This window comes from Bufo bufo, chromosome 10 (assembly GCF_905171765.1).
Source record: "Bufo bufo chromosome 10, aBufBuf1.1, whole genome shotgun sequence".
Classification (NCBI taxonomy): Eukaryota; Metazoa; Chordata; class Amphibia; order Anura; family Bufonidae; genus Bufo; species Bufo bufo.
The window spans coordinates 18,310,160-18,322,710 of NC_053398.1; the positions used below are offsets into that span (position 1 = coordinate 18,310,160).

General features: G+C 46.2%; 1 protein-coding gene across 8 annotated transcripts in view; it reads right to left on the bottom strand.

Annotated features, from left to right (window-relative positions):
- Window positions 1–12,551, bottom strand: part of PPFIA1 (PTPRF interacting protein alpha 1) — a 69,750-nt gene that overhangs the window by 33,460 nt on the left and 23,739 nt on the right. For all 8 annotated transcript variants that reach the window (XM_040409084.1, XM_040409080.1, XM_040409078.1 and 5 more), the window contains exons 3-10: window positions 10,512–10,613; window positions 10,197–10,361; window positions 9,407–9,481; window positions 9,223–9,318; window positions 6,956–7,177; window positions 6,034–6,180; window positions 5,817–5,951; window positions 1,559–1,642 (exon numbers count right to left, since the gene is read on the bottom strand). In XM_040409084.1, the coding sequence (XP_040265018.1) occupies window positions 1,559–1,642; window positions 5,817–5,951; window positions 6,034–6,180; window positions 6,956–7,177; window positions 9,223–9,318; window positions 9,407–9,481; window positions 10,197–10,361; window positions 10,512–10,613 (1,026 nt within the window). The remainder of the gene's footprint in view (window positions 1–1,558; window positions 1,643–5,816; window positions 5,952–6,033; window positions 6,181–6,955; window positions 7,178–9,222; window positions 9,319–9,406; window positions 9,482–10,196; window positions 10,362–10,511; window positions 10,614–12,551) is intronic.

Here is a 12,551-nt window from a genome sequence, read left to right on the forward strand (position 1 = left end):
CTGGATATCAAGTCAAAAATGAAAGAGATTAAAAAAGGGGAGGGGAAACAAAAAAAAATTTTAAAAAAAGGAGGAAAAACAAGAAAAAGAAAACCGTAATATCACAAAAGGAAATGATCGGGGGAAAAAAGTGCATTTTTTTTTAATTTATGCAATTATACAAAGTGCAGAAAAAAAATTGAAAAACAAACAGCAACAAACAGGAAAAAAAAGTAAGAAAAAAAAAATATGATATGACAAAGAAATGATCTGAAAAAAATGTATTTATACAATTAAAAGGGCAGAAACAAAAAAAAACACAAATATATATAATTTTAAGTTATAAGAAAATATGAAGAGCAGATACATCTGCCATGGTATGCAGTTGCATTGCATAATAATGTAGAATTACAAGGGAAAAAACACGTGAAAAAACGGACAACCCGTACGGACCCTGCACCAGCTGTCAGAGGACTCCGTATTTCTCAGGCCAAAAACACTAGGAAACAACTAAATAAACTATTGAAATACTTCACATGCAAGGCCAAATTCGGGGCTTTAAATAAAAGAGGAAGCCGCTTTGCAAATAATCTTGATTAAAAATATCCTCCTCTTGTGTGTATTTCACTCCTATGCAGACCTAGACGTTTCCATGGTTACAGACTACAAATAACCTGTGTGTAGTCTGACCCTGCAGTCATCCTCCTTTCTGCTACTTCCTATTTACCCACTGAGTGTATGATGGCATTAAGCAGGGGATGGATGGAAAAGGATAACACTTGGATGCAGGATTAGGTCATGCAAGGTTTGTTTGTAGCCGGTGTCTCAGGTTTGCATAGGAGCTGTAAACACAAAACGGTCAGCAATTTTTAAAAGTGCGTGGCGGTTGCAGAGAAAGCGGAGCTTCTAGGTGTAAAGACAACGCCGCAGTTGCTCCTACAGGCTCATTTGCATATATTAAAACTTCAATTTTCTCAGCAATGCAACAGGTCAATCAGCTTGATAGGTGCAAATCTGCTGTCAGCAGATTTGCACCTATCAAGCGGATTAACCTGTGGCATTGCTGAGAAAATTGAAGTTTTAACATATGCAAATGAACCTGTAGGAGCAACGGGGGCGTCGTCTTTACACCTAGAAGCTCCGCCTTCTCTGCAACCGCCACGCCCTCTGCACTTTATTGACACGGCCAGGCAGTGAACACATTATCATACCTGGTCCTGTCAAAGAGCAGAGGGCGCGGCAGTTGCAGAGAGAGAGCAGAGCCTCTAGGTGTAATGGTAACGCCCCCGTTGCTCCTAGAGGCTCATTTGCATATATTAAAACATCATTTTTCTCAGCAATGCAGGCACATAGGAACATGGGACCAACACAGACGCCTTCAGCTGCCAAGCGCACATGTAACAGGTCAGCCAGTATCATAGGTACAAATCTGCTGACAGATGCCCTTTAAATGAACACCCTACTTGTAATACTGCTTAATTATTATTATTTTTTTTATTTTTTTATTTTAGATGCATCATAACCGTATAATATGGTTGCTATCTAATCTAAAAAGTGATGTGTAATAACCGCGTCTTACCCGCTGGAGCTCCTGGTTCTTCTCTTCCAGCTGAGATTCCATCTGACGTAACCGCTCTTCAATATTGCCATGTCTCTCCTCGGCCTATTGTGACAAAGACAGGAAGATACAGAATGTCATATCTGATCTAGTCACACCCCGGTTATCTCCGGCACAGCCACATAAATGCACAGATACAGGCGAGAATCTGCAATGTGAATAGAAGCAAACAGCGACTGTGCGTCGTGGCAGTGACCGATCATTCCGACCCTCCACGTGAAGTAGGTGCAGATGACATAATGCACAACATACGGACGGCTCTTCATTGATGAAATGAATAAGCGCAGCCATTCACAGGTCCATTTACAGGGGTATTCCCTTCTTACATAGTGACGGCACCAGTTTATGATCGGTGGGGGGCCCTAAACTGATCCTGAGAATGAAGGGGCTGCAGGGCTAATTAAGCTCTGCGTCTCCCTCTAAGTTTTCACTACATAGCGATGCTTCTGGGCAATCAGCATCCGGCTCTATTTAGTTAAATGGACCCGAGTTGTAGTTCCCTGCACATCAGGCGGCCGGGGCACCATGATAAACATGCATGAAAAAACTGCTTTAATAGTGCAATAAGCATCTATTTTTTATGGCTCTATGATGTGCCATTCCTTTATTATTTCTACTAGAAGTTTATGAATGAATTGCTAGCAGTCTGCAGTAAGGGTACAGAGGGAGGTAACCAGTTGGGGGCCTGTACCTGCACGGTCTGAAAATGGCAGCACTGATTGGATAGATTGAGTCTGTTCAGGGACACACCCCCAACTGGTTACCTCCCTCTGTACCCTTACTGCAGACTGCTAGCAAACCATTCATAACTTCTAGTAGAAATAATAAAGGAATGACACAACATAGAGCCGTAAGAATAGAGGCTCCAAAATTGCTATTACATGGGGAATGCATGAAGCTATTAAAACTGGCATGTCAGGAGAGCGGACAGGTCCTATTTAAAGGAATTTATCATCAGGGTAGTGGGGCGAGAGACCCTGAATCCAGCAGCGTATACTTTACTGTTTTTTTTCCATAAAAATCCCAGCAGCGGGAGGCGGTGAGCTAACCCTGCCGTCTTCCTGCTGATTGACAGCTTGCTCCCTATCTCTAACGTGCATTGGGAGAAAGCCATCAATCCACAAAAGCTCGGCGGTGGGGAGTATTGCTCATCATCACAAAGGCTTCAGCCTTGGCTCCCGCTGCAGCAGATACATCATCAATGTGGCCCTTTCGTTGTCAGATCACGGGAGTCCCCACCGATCTTAGAGAGATGTTGTATCCCAGCATCACTTTATAAGATGGGAATACTTCTTTAACACTGAGGAACAGGGAGCCCACAGCAAGTCCCACATAGGAAGACATTTTTACTCTATGCAGTGTATATAATGTGCTGTTACACAAGGAAACTGTCAACAAGCAGACTAGCAGAGCAAAAAAAAAATATATATAGTACATAAAAAACAAAAAGAGGAAATCATAACAAGACATACAAAGATGCTGGATTTTACACTTTATAGCCAATATCAAAAATCCTTCTTAAATAGTGTTTCTCCATAGGAAACATTTATCACCTATACTTTCTGGAGGGGTGACCGCTGACCACAAGGAGCCCCCTGTGTGAACAGAATGGTATTGCACAACCATGACCACCACTTCATTCACTTCTATGGGACTGGTGGAGACAAGCACTGTGCTGAGCAGCGACTGCAGCGGTGGTCTCAGATGAGCACTAGCCCTTCATTCACACAGGGGACTCGGGGACCCCTGATTTTGTGATCAGTGGGGGTCATTGCCAGAAGTAGAAATAATGAACGCAATGGAGGCTCAAACTTCGCGCTTAGAGCGTCCTTACGGTCACAACTACTGTACATCCCTATGGCCCCTGCCAAATACGGGAGCCAATTCTAACAAAATGTTCTCAAAAAGATTTTAGTCACGTCCAATCAGACGGTAGGGAATCATGCATCGGCTTGTGCTGCGGAACACGGTCTGGAAACATCTGCAGTCGTGTGTCGGTCATAGAGAAGAGGACCACTACTTGTTCCAAATCTTTCCTTCAGAAGGATTTGGACGGAGTCGATTTGACTTCTAGAATGTTTCGCTCGTTTTTGAATTTGCCATAATCCACAATGAGTCAGGCAACGTGTTGACACTTCTTTGGCCTGACGTCACACGGACTGGTAGCGTTCTAGAATACCAGAGGGTCTTAGAAAAGTAGCTAAAATTTCCAGAAGTTCTCCAGGACTAGAAAACTATCAAGCGGGCAGCACAATGGTTAGTACTGGTGCTTTTACAGTGCGACCAAGGACACATCTTCAACGCATTTATATGTTCTCCCCGTGTTTGCGTGGGTTTCTTCCCCCATACTCCAAAGACATACTGATAAGGAACTTAGATTGTGAGCTCCATTGGGGACAGGGAATAATGATAATGTCTGTAAAGCGCTGCGGAATATGTCAGCGCTATATACTGTAAGTATAATAGATAAAATCGTAGGGGGTCCAATTCTCAGAATCCCTGCCAATCAGCCCATTACAAGGACCGCAGCAATCCAGCGAGTGCCACATACCCTTCATCTTTTTTTTTCAGCTCAGTCCCATTAAACTCGCTGTAATACCAGACACAGGCGCTACAACATGTATGGAGCTTTACCATGACCCCATTAATGAATTGATCGTCAGGACCTTCACCGAACCGATATTTATGGTCTATACCAAGGACAGTCCATCGATATCTTATCGGCAGATGTCCAATACTCAGTGTCCCCCACCAATCAGCTGTTCTGCAGCAGTTGCAGCGCCAAATCTACGCAGCACCTTCCACCGAGCAGTGGACAGAGCTGGTTACTTCAGTCCTGCTCCCATTCATTTCAATGGGAGCAGTGCGGCAGTAACCAGTCCCATCCTGCACTGATCAGATATTGATGGCCTATCCACAGGCAGGAGTGGGCAACCCCTTAAATTAAAGGGTTAATAACTTCCAGGACCACAAGCTAATATAGAATATAAATCTGCTGCCATTACTGTCTTCCACAGTATTTCCACACCATGTTCTGGACGACTGGGTGTCGGATTAAAGGCTTTCTTAAGTGGAGCCATCCTCTATATGCAGGCACATGTATAAAAAAAAGTCAAGGCAGATCTTACAAGACGATGACGATGGCCTCCTGCCCTTACAAGTGTACTGCTGGTTTATCACAGAAGTTTCCATACTGAATCAGTCGTGTTAGTGGAAGCACAACATGCACAGTGTTTAGCAGGTGCTGAATGAATGCAGTGCAAAGGCTCACTCAGTATGGCGGACACATCCCAGCCATGGAATGGATTGTTAGGCATAGCCGCTGATGGGTGCATGGGATCCGTTCACTGCCCTTCATCAGAGAAAGCAATGGAACAAGCATGGCAGAAAACTGTGAGCAAAGTCTACCTTCCTAGGCACAGGCGCAAGTCCAAACACCTTAGCTTCCTTAGCCGCAGGCTTTCCCGGAGGCAAAAGCTCAGGCTACAGAGTCAGAGGACAAGAAAAGTGACAAACACACACACGCACATACTGGGAGAAGGATGTTAGGACACTAGACGTGAGGACGACATTTCAGATTGCAGATTTCCTTTCCTAAATCTCAACCTCTTTGCTGCTAATGGAAACGATGCAGATTTTCCGTCTGCAATTCCGCTGAAGAACAGTGATTCAGAGCCCCTTGTTCGTGGAATGGAATGATGGTTGAGCATGGGCCTCTGCTTCTCCATTCTGGGTCTACGGGGATCAAGGAAATACTGCCAGTCCCATAGACCCTGAGATCTCCTCACTGCCCAAACCGGAGCTCTGGATGTCTGTTCTAGCGACTGATGGGGGTTTCAGTGATCATTTGTGGGACAGCCCCCCCTTTAACATGCTGTCTGCAGACAATCGGACTCTCAGTCATTGAGAGAGACCACCCACTGGACTCCAACCCACAGCGAGCAGGGTTTTTAATAAAGCCCCCAAGGTACAACACAACTATACATAGAACTGCTCAGCTCCTCCAGCTCTATAACATGCTGTCTGGTCAAAGCGATAGGCCTGCACAGAAATCAGGTGTCTATATGTAATCCGGAATTAAAAGATGCCTTGGCCCAGAGGCGTATTCTCTTTTATAATTATACAGCAGGAGGACGCAGACCGATTACGTAAAGCCTAGGTGACAATAAGAACAGACTACAGGTAAGTGGCATCACCACAGGCATATTATCACGTTCACCTTGGAGAGGGCAGCGACTCTCTGCGCCAGTTCAGCCTCCACCTCAGGCAGGGTCTCCGCTTTCCGTATCGTCTGCTGAAGCTTCTGCTCTGCCAGCTCGAGACGTTCCTGAATCTGGCGGTTCTTTTCTTCACTCTGGTGATAAGATCACAAATCAGTAAGCTGGAAGGTGGCTACATGACAATGCTCCATTCTTCACGTCTCCGTATAGGTGTACCTGGCGGAGTACCGATTCCTTATTAGCGATTTCGTTTTCAAGTTTATCATTGAGGTCGTGCACGGATGTGGCTTCACGCTGTGCAGCGAGGTAGCGTTTCTCGAGAGTTGTAATCCTCTCCTCCATATCGTCCTTTTGGGCCATGGCCTGGGCAGGAAGCAGCGATAGGAAAGCAGTCAGCACACACCAAACACTACTTTGATCTACTTCATGCAATAAACCACTTTTATCCTGACTATGCGGAATACTCTTCCCGTCACATACTGTCAGCAAGATCTTATATCTGGAACAAATCATATCCTTCATTTAAAAGGGCTTTTTCAAGTGATGACCTATCCTCTGGATAGGTCACCAGTATCTGATCGATGGGGGTCTGACACCCGGGAACCCCGCCAATCAGCAGTTTGAGAAAGCACCAGCACTATGGTCTTCTCTCTGCTTTTCCTAGGCCGAGTGACGTCACATTCATCGGTGGCGTGGCCCAGGTGCAGCTCAGCACCATTGAAGTGAATGAGGCAAAGCTGCAATACTAAGCCCAGCCGCTATACATTGTACGGCGCTATGACTGGTAAGCTGAGAGGAGGCCGTGGCGCTAATGCGAGCAACGGTGCCTTTTCAAACAGCTGATTAGGCTTTCAGGCGTAGGACCCCCAATAAAAAGACAGGATAGGTCATCAGTTCCGGTTTCTTGAAATTGATGACCTATAGTGCGAGTGCTGTCTCCCCTTTGAACAGTTGATGGGTGAGGTCTGACCCTCACCGATGTGAAAATACGGACCTATTCTGCCTCTAAAAGACTAAAATATCTGGAAGCGGATTAGACACTATTGGGCAACGTCTGCCTTGCATCAGTGTTAATAAATCCCCCCCTTAATGTCTTCCTATCCTGTGCCTGTACCGCTCTGTGCACCTCTCTTCTCACCTCTCGTGTGTCACGTTGCAGCTTTGTGTTCATCTCCTCCGATTTAATGAGATCTTTCCTCGCCGTGTCCAAATCTTCCTCCAGCTCAGTAACCCGGTTAGACAGGATGGCCAGGCGCTCCTTCATCTGACTCTGCTCCTTCGACTGTTTCTCAATGACGTCCTGAAGCTCCATGACTTTCGACAGGTCTTCATCGTTATTTAAAGAGCCGTCAGATGATCTCTGTCGTAAAAAGCTGAATTAATATGTCTGCCTGCGGGAAGCCAACTGATCGCATTAGGAATATATGAAGATGAAATCAAATCATCACAAGTCAGAAGACATTCTGTTTCATAGTGATGGAAAACGGCACATGGCGAGCTCCTACATTATCGCCAGCACGGGGAAGATTGGTGCATGCTGGTAATAGAGAAGGAAATATTTATAAGAAAACTGCATTTAAGATTTGGTGCTTCTTAAAAGGGTTTTCCAGGACTTTACAAGCAATGGTCTATCCTCTGACTGCTGGGGTCCGACACCCCACAATACCACCGGTCAGTTGTTTTAGAGTAAACCCGGCACCAGACCGACAGCGCCCTTCATCGTGCAGAGGTCAGAGCTGGTAACTGCAGGGCTGCTCACATTCACTTCAATGGGAGCAGCACCGCAGCTAGCAGCTCCATCCATTACACACAATGGATGGAGCTGTGCGCTTCTGGAACGGAAGTTAGTCAAATAGTTGTTTGGTGGTGATTAGGGGTGTAGGATCCTCGCTGATCAGATGTTGATGGCCTATTCTGAGGATAAAATCCTGGTAAACCCCTTTAATATCCCAAACAACGCCTTTAAGAGGCAGTTTTCTTTGTTTAGGAATTTTACACAAGCAAATCCACTGGTAAAGTCAGAGGGAAATCCACCTCGTGTGAATTCTCCCTAAAGGCTCAGGCACACGATTGTGATCGGCCCAGCAAACACGTTCTCTGTGTTGGTCACATCTCACGGACTGGCTGAGGCTCCCTTGACCCGAATTGACTATCATAGTAATTTATGATCCAGTGAGTTTGTATCTGATAGCGTAAGTACACTGCAATAGCCCTGCGATCAGATAGGAACTGACTATCATAAGTTACTATGATACAGACAGTTCAGGTCAGGGGAGCCGTTGTCAGCCCGGGAGAAGAGGCAGACCCACGGATGCCGGCCAATCATGCTTGTGTGCATGAGCCCTAACGGCAGTACTAATAATTACACATGGATCATTTCCACTAACTGCAGATAAAACCCCATCCACATGTATAGTGCTGTGCCGATTAAAAGGACCTGACCTAAAAGCACAAGCAGGAGAACACATTTACCACTAAAATACTCATATTTTGCTCTAGCAATTCCCAGAGACAAAAATTGCAGAGACAAAATCTGCTGTGCCCTTTAAATAAGAAAGTGCCGCCGAGGATGCAGCCTTTCACATGACTCTGTGACTGCTGACAGCTAGATCAAATCATACATTCCCGGGGTCTACTCTGTAGCGTGCAATTTCAAGAAATTAATTCCTGCCACTAAAAGAAAAAAAGGCGACTAGTAAGGAAGGAAAAGCTGCAAGAGGGAGAATAAACAGTAGTAAAGAGCAGAAAGAGGAGGAGTACTAGTAGAAATGGGGAAGTGGAGGAGTAGGAGGAGGAGAAAAACAAGCAAGGTGGAAAAAGTGTTGATTTCAGATTAGCAAATAATTGCTTGAGGGTACTGCTATTTACCTGCTAGTCTGAGAAAGGAAAAGGCTGGCAGAGGAGGACGAGAAATGAAAAGGCTGGCAGAGGAGGACGAGAAAGGAAAAGGCTGGCAGAGGAGGACGAGAAAGGAAAAGGCTGGCAGAGGAGGACGAGAAAGGAAAAGGCTGGCAGAGGAGGACGAGAAAGGAAAAGGCTGGCAGAGGAGGACGAGAAAGGAAAAGGCTGGCAGAGGAGGACGAGAAAGGAAAAGGCTGGCAGAGGAGGACGAGAAAGGAAAAGGCTGGCAGAGGAGGACGAGAAAGGAAAAGGCTGGCAGAGGAGGACGAGAAAGGAAGAGGCTGGCAGAGGATGACAAGTGGAACGGAGAAAATGGCGACGAGGAGAACAGAGAAGATGGCAGAGGAAGATGAATAGAATGGAGAAGCAAGCAGTGGGACAAATAATTTGACAGTGGAGGTTAAGGGGAAGGGGGAACACTTTTGTGGGGAATGTGCCATTAGTTCTACACGTGTTTCACTATTCCTTTGACTGACGTGCTGTCCTGCCGCCATGCAGCCTCACCTTGCCATTGGTGCTGGGTGCATTTTCCTGCTCGTGATCTGAAGTGCCGTCATTATAGCTTTTCTTCTGATTGTTCTGCTCCCGTGAAATCATCAGCTGGATGGGTGACAGCAGCATATTAACTGTAGAAGACTTTACACGGTGGACTGAGAAATGACATATACATATGTGAAGTGCCTCTTACCTCTTTGTGCGTTACTGCGAGCTCTTCTTCCAGTAAGCTACATCTCTCCAACGCCACTCGTAAGCGTTCCCTCACCTGAAGAGATTACATTACAGAACTGAGGAATGGTGACCTGAAGAGGACATGGAAGTCCTAGCGGGGTCACTGTATGAAAAGGCCTGTAATGGCCGCCATGTTATACAACATTTTATCTCCGGACAAACACCTGGCCCGAGGCTTGCCCCAGCAATGTTAAGCTGGCCGCACTCATCCTATAGCTGTCAGTCAAAAGCTTGGCCGACAGTTATCTCTCCCGTCTACCCCATACAGAACATGGAGGAGGTTAATATCACTTGTCTGATTGATCCCTTACTGCTAAACTACAATAGTACGTTAGTGAGATGTACTGGACAGATGGAAGGAATTGGGACTACAGGATCAGACTACATAGAGTTTGTAGTCTGTAACCATAGCAACACATAGGTTTATATAGGAGCTGGATACATATAGCAAGAGAATATTTTTATTTAGGACCATATTCAAAGTTCCTGCATTTTTTTTTAGATGCACTGGAATATAAACCTTCAATCCTACAGCTCTAAACAGAAGCCGTCACAATATCACTTCCCCCCCAAAACCTCCGCTCATGTAAACTGTCCTTTAAGATTCAGGAACTAAGCCAAACAAAGCGTTCCAAAGAAAGGAACCGAAACGCGCGGCTCTCAGAATCCAGTTTCGTCCCCATTAAAGTATTAGCCAGCGTCAGTCACACGCCGGCGGCATGTCAGGATCCGTCACACACACACATTACCTTTTCATCTAAAGCTTTGTGATGTTCAAAAAGAGACTTCAGTGCTTTCAAAACTTCCACTTCACTCGAGACTCCGGCTGGCGACTGAGCCTGTCTCTTCACCACTGTCATCCTGAGAGAACGCTCATGCCGGGAAACGAGACACTCCAAATGTTCCAGAAGAAGCTGCGAAGATCGTAAAGGTGTGAGAATAAGAAAGAGAGGAAGCAAAGTGGAGACTTCCTAGCAATAACGGGAAGCTGTGCTGCCAACACTTCGGGCCCCTTTCCCCGACATCTTACCCACACGTTGCACCGCAGCCCACGAGATTCTTACCCGGGTGTTGTTCCTCTCGGCCTTTAACTCGGCAATTTCTTCCTCTCGCTCCAGCAGCTGTTCCCGGCAGATATTCAGCTCTTTAGTCAGCGCTGCAAACTCCTTTAAGACCAAGAACATTCACTTGTAAAACCCCATTGGCAAATGTAAAATCTATAGCTAGCACGTACGGTGTCAGGTCCAGTGTAGGTTTGGGATTTGCAACTGTAAAACGAGCGCACGTGACCTCAATATGAATGAGACATCAATTATTGAACAGTACTTTAAAAAGCATCTGTAAGCATGATCAACCCTATTGAACCATACTACCTGTTAGGGTTGATCATGCTGAGTGAAACAACTCCTCTCTTGTTGAAATCCATGGTCTAGTTACTGAGAAATCCGCAATTTATTGCATATAACAAGAGGTGTTTGGAGCACCGAGGCGTGGGCCTAGCCCCTCGGAGCACTGCCTCATCACCAACTTTCCTCCTTAGTCACCAGCCCCTTCCCTTTGAGCGACAGTTGAAGACATCTTCACCGTCTTCCTGCACAGCCCTGTAATCCCACGCATGGTGAATGTTCAACTCGTGCGCAGTACGTATCAGTCGGCTTGACAGTCTGGATCTCAGCATGAGGGAAAGTTGGTTGAAATGCTGCGCATGCGCCGACCAAACATTCACCAGCGCATGGGCAGGACTACAGCAGCGCCAACGTAAAAGCTGCATCTGTAATTTTTCACCTTTTTCCACCTGCAATTTCATGCAGAGGAGCACAAATGGTGCAATTCTAATAAATGGTGCAATGTTCCCTTTGGATCCGGTGAACGGAACCGGAACAGTGATAACCAGAGCTAGCAGCGTGCTGGAGCGATTCTCTAGGACTATAGAAATGCACAGAGCTCAATTTACTGGAAATACCGGCTCTAGGGTCCACCCGTGAGCAGGCACATGCTATACATATGACCCAGGGGATGAGTAACCCTGCAGAGCATGCAGTCACGCCGAGAGTATCAGTACAGTACACATCCAGGAAACTTTTCCTCTCTCTCTCCGTACAGGGAAATCTACTTGGCCCATTACACCGTAACCCTGCATGGAGACACAGCAGATCACAGCCATCGCTCATTCTCAGGCCTCAAGTACACGAGCGTGTCCGTTAGTGAACAAAATACGGATGCAGTCAGTGCGCCGTCTGCATATTTCTGCAGACCCCTCAACGGGTCCGCGGTCCGTATTATATCTTTCTGCGGAACGGACATACGGATGCGGTAGCACATGGATGATCTGCATGCTTTCCACATCCGTATGTTCGTTCTGCAAAAAGAGAGAGCATGTCCTATACCTGACCGCAAAATGCAGACCACAGACCCACCGAAGTCAACGGGTCCGCAAAAAATGCAGATGCAAAACGGACAGTAGCGTAATGCTTGTAGGGTAACAGGAATCCTATAGGATGGAGTTAGTTTTCTTTTTTGATCCTTTGCTTCCACTGTGGGAAACGGGCCGGCACTTATCCCTGATGGCTTAGCCTCCTCTGACATGGTCATCAGCCGGCTGATCGATGATATAGCACAGGGATCAGCAACCTTCGGCACTCCAGCTGAAGTGAAACTACAACTCCCAGCATCCAAACATGTTCGGATGTTCTTTTGACTCCTAGAGAAATAAACGAAGCACTCTGGGAGTTGTAGTTTCTGAACAGCTGGAGAGCCGGAGGTTGCCGATCCCTGATATAGCAGGTCGCCCAGCGCTCGTTCAGTACATATAAGTGCAACATTCGCCCTACTACACTGCTCAAAAAAATAAAGGGAACACTTAAACAACACAATGTAACTCCAAGTCAATCACACTCTCTGTGAAATCAAACTGTCCACTTAGGTCGCAACACTGAGTGACAATCAATTTCACATGCTGTTGTGCAAATGGGATAGACAACAGGTGGAAATTATAGGCAATTAGCAAGACACCCCCAATAAAGGAGTGGTTCTGCAGGTGGTGACCACAGACCACTTCTCAGTTCCTATGCTTCCTGGCTGATGTTTTGGTCACTTTTGAATGC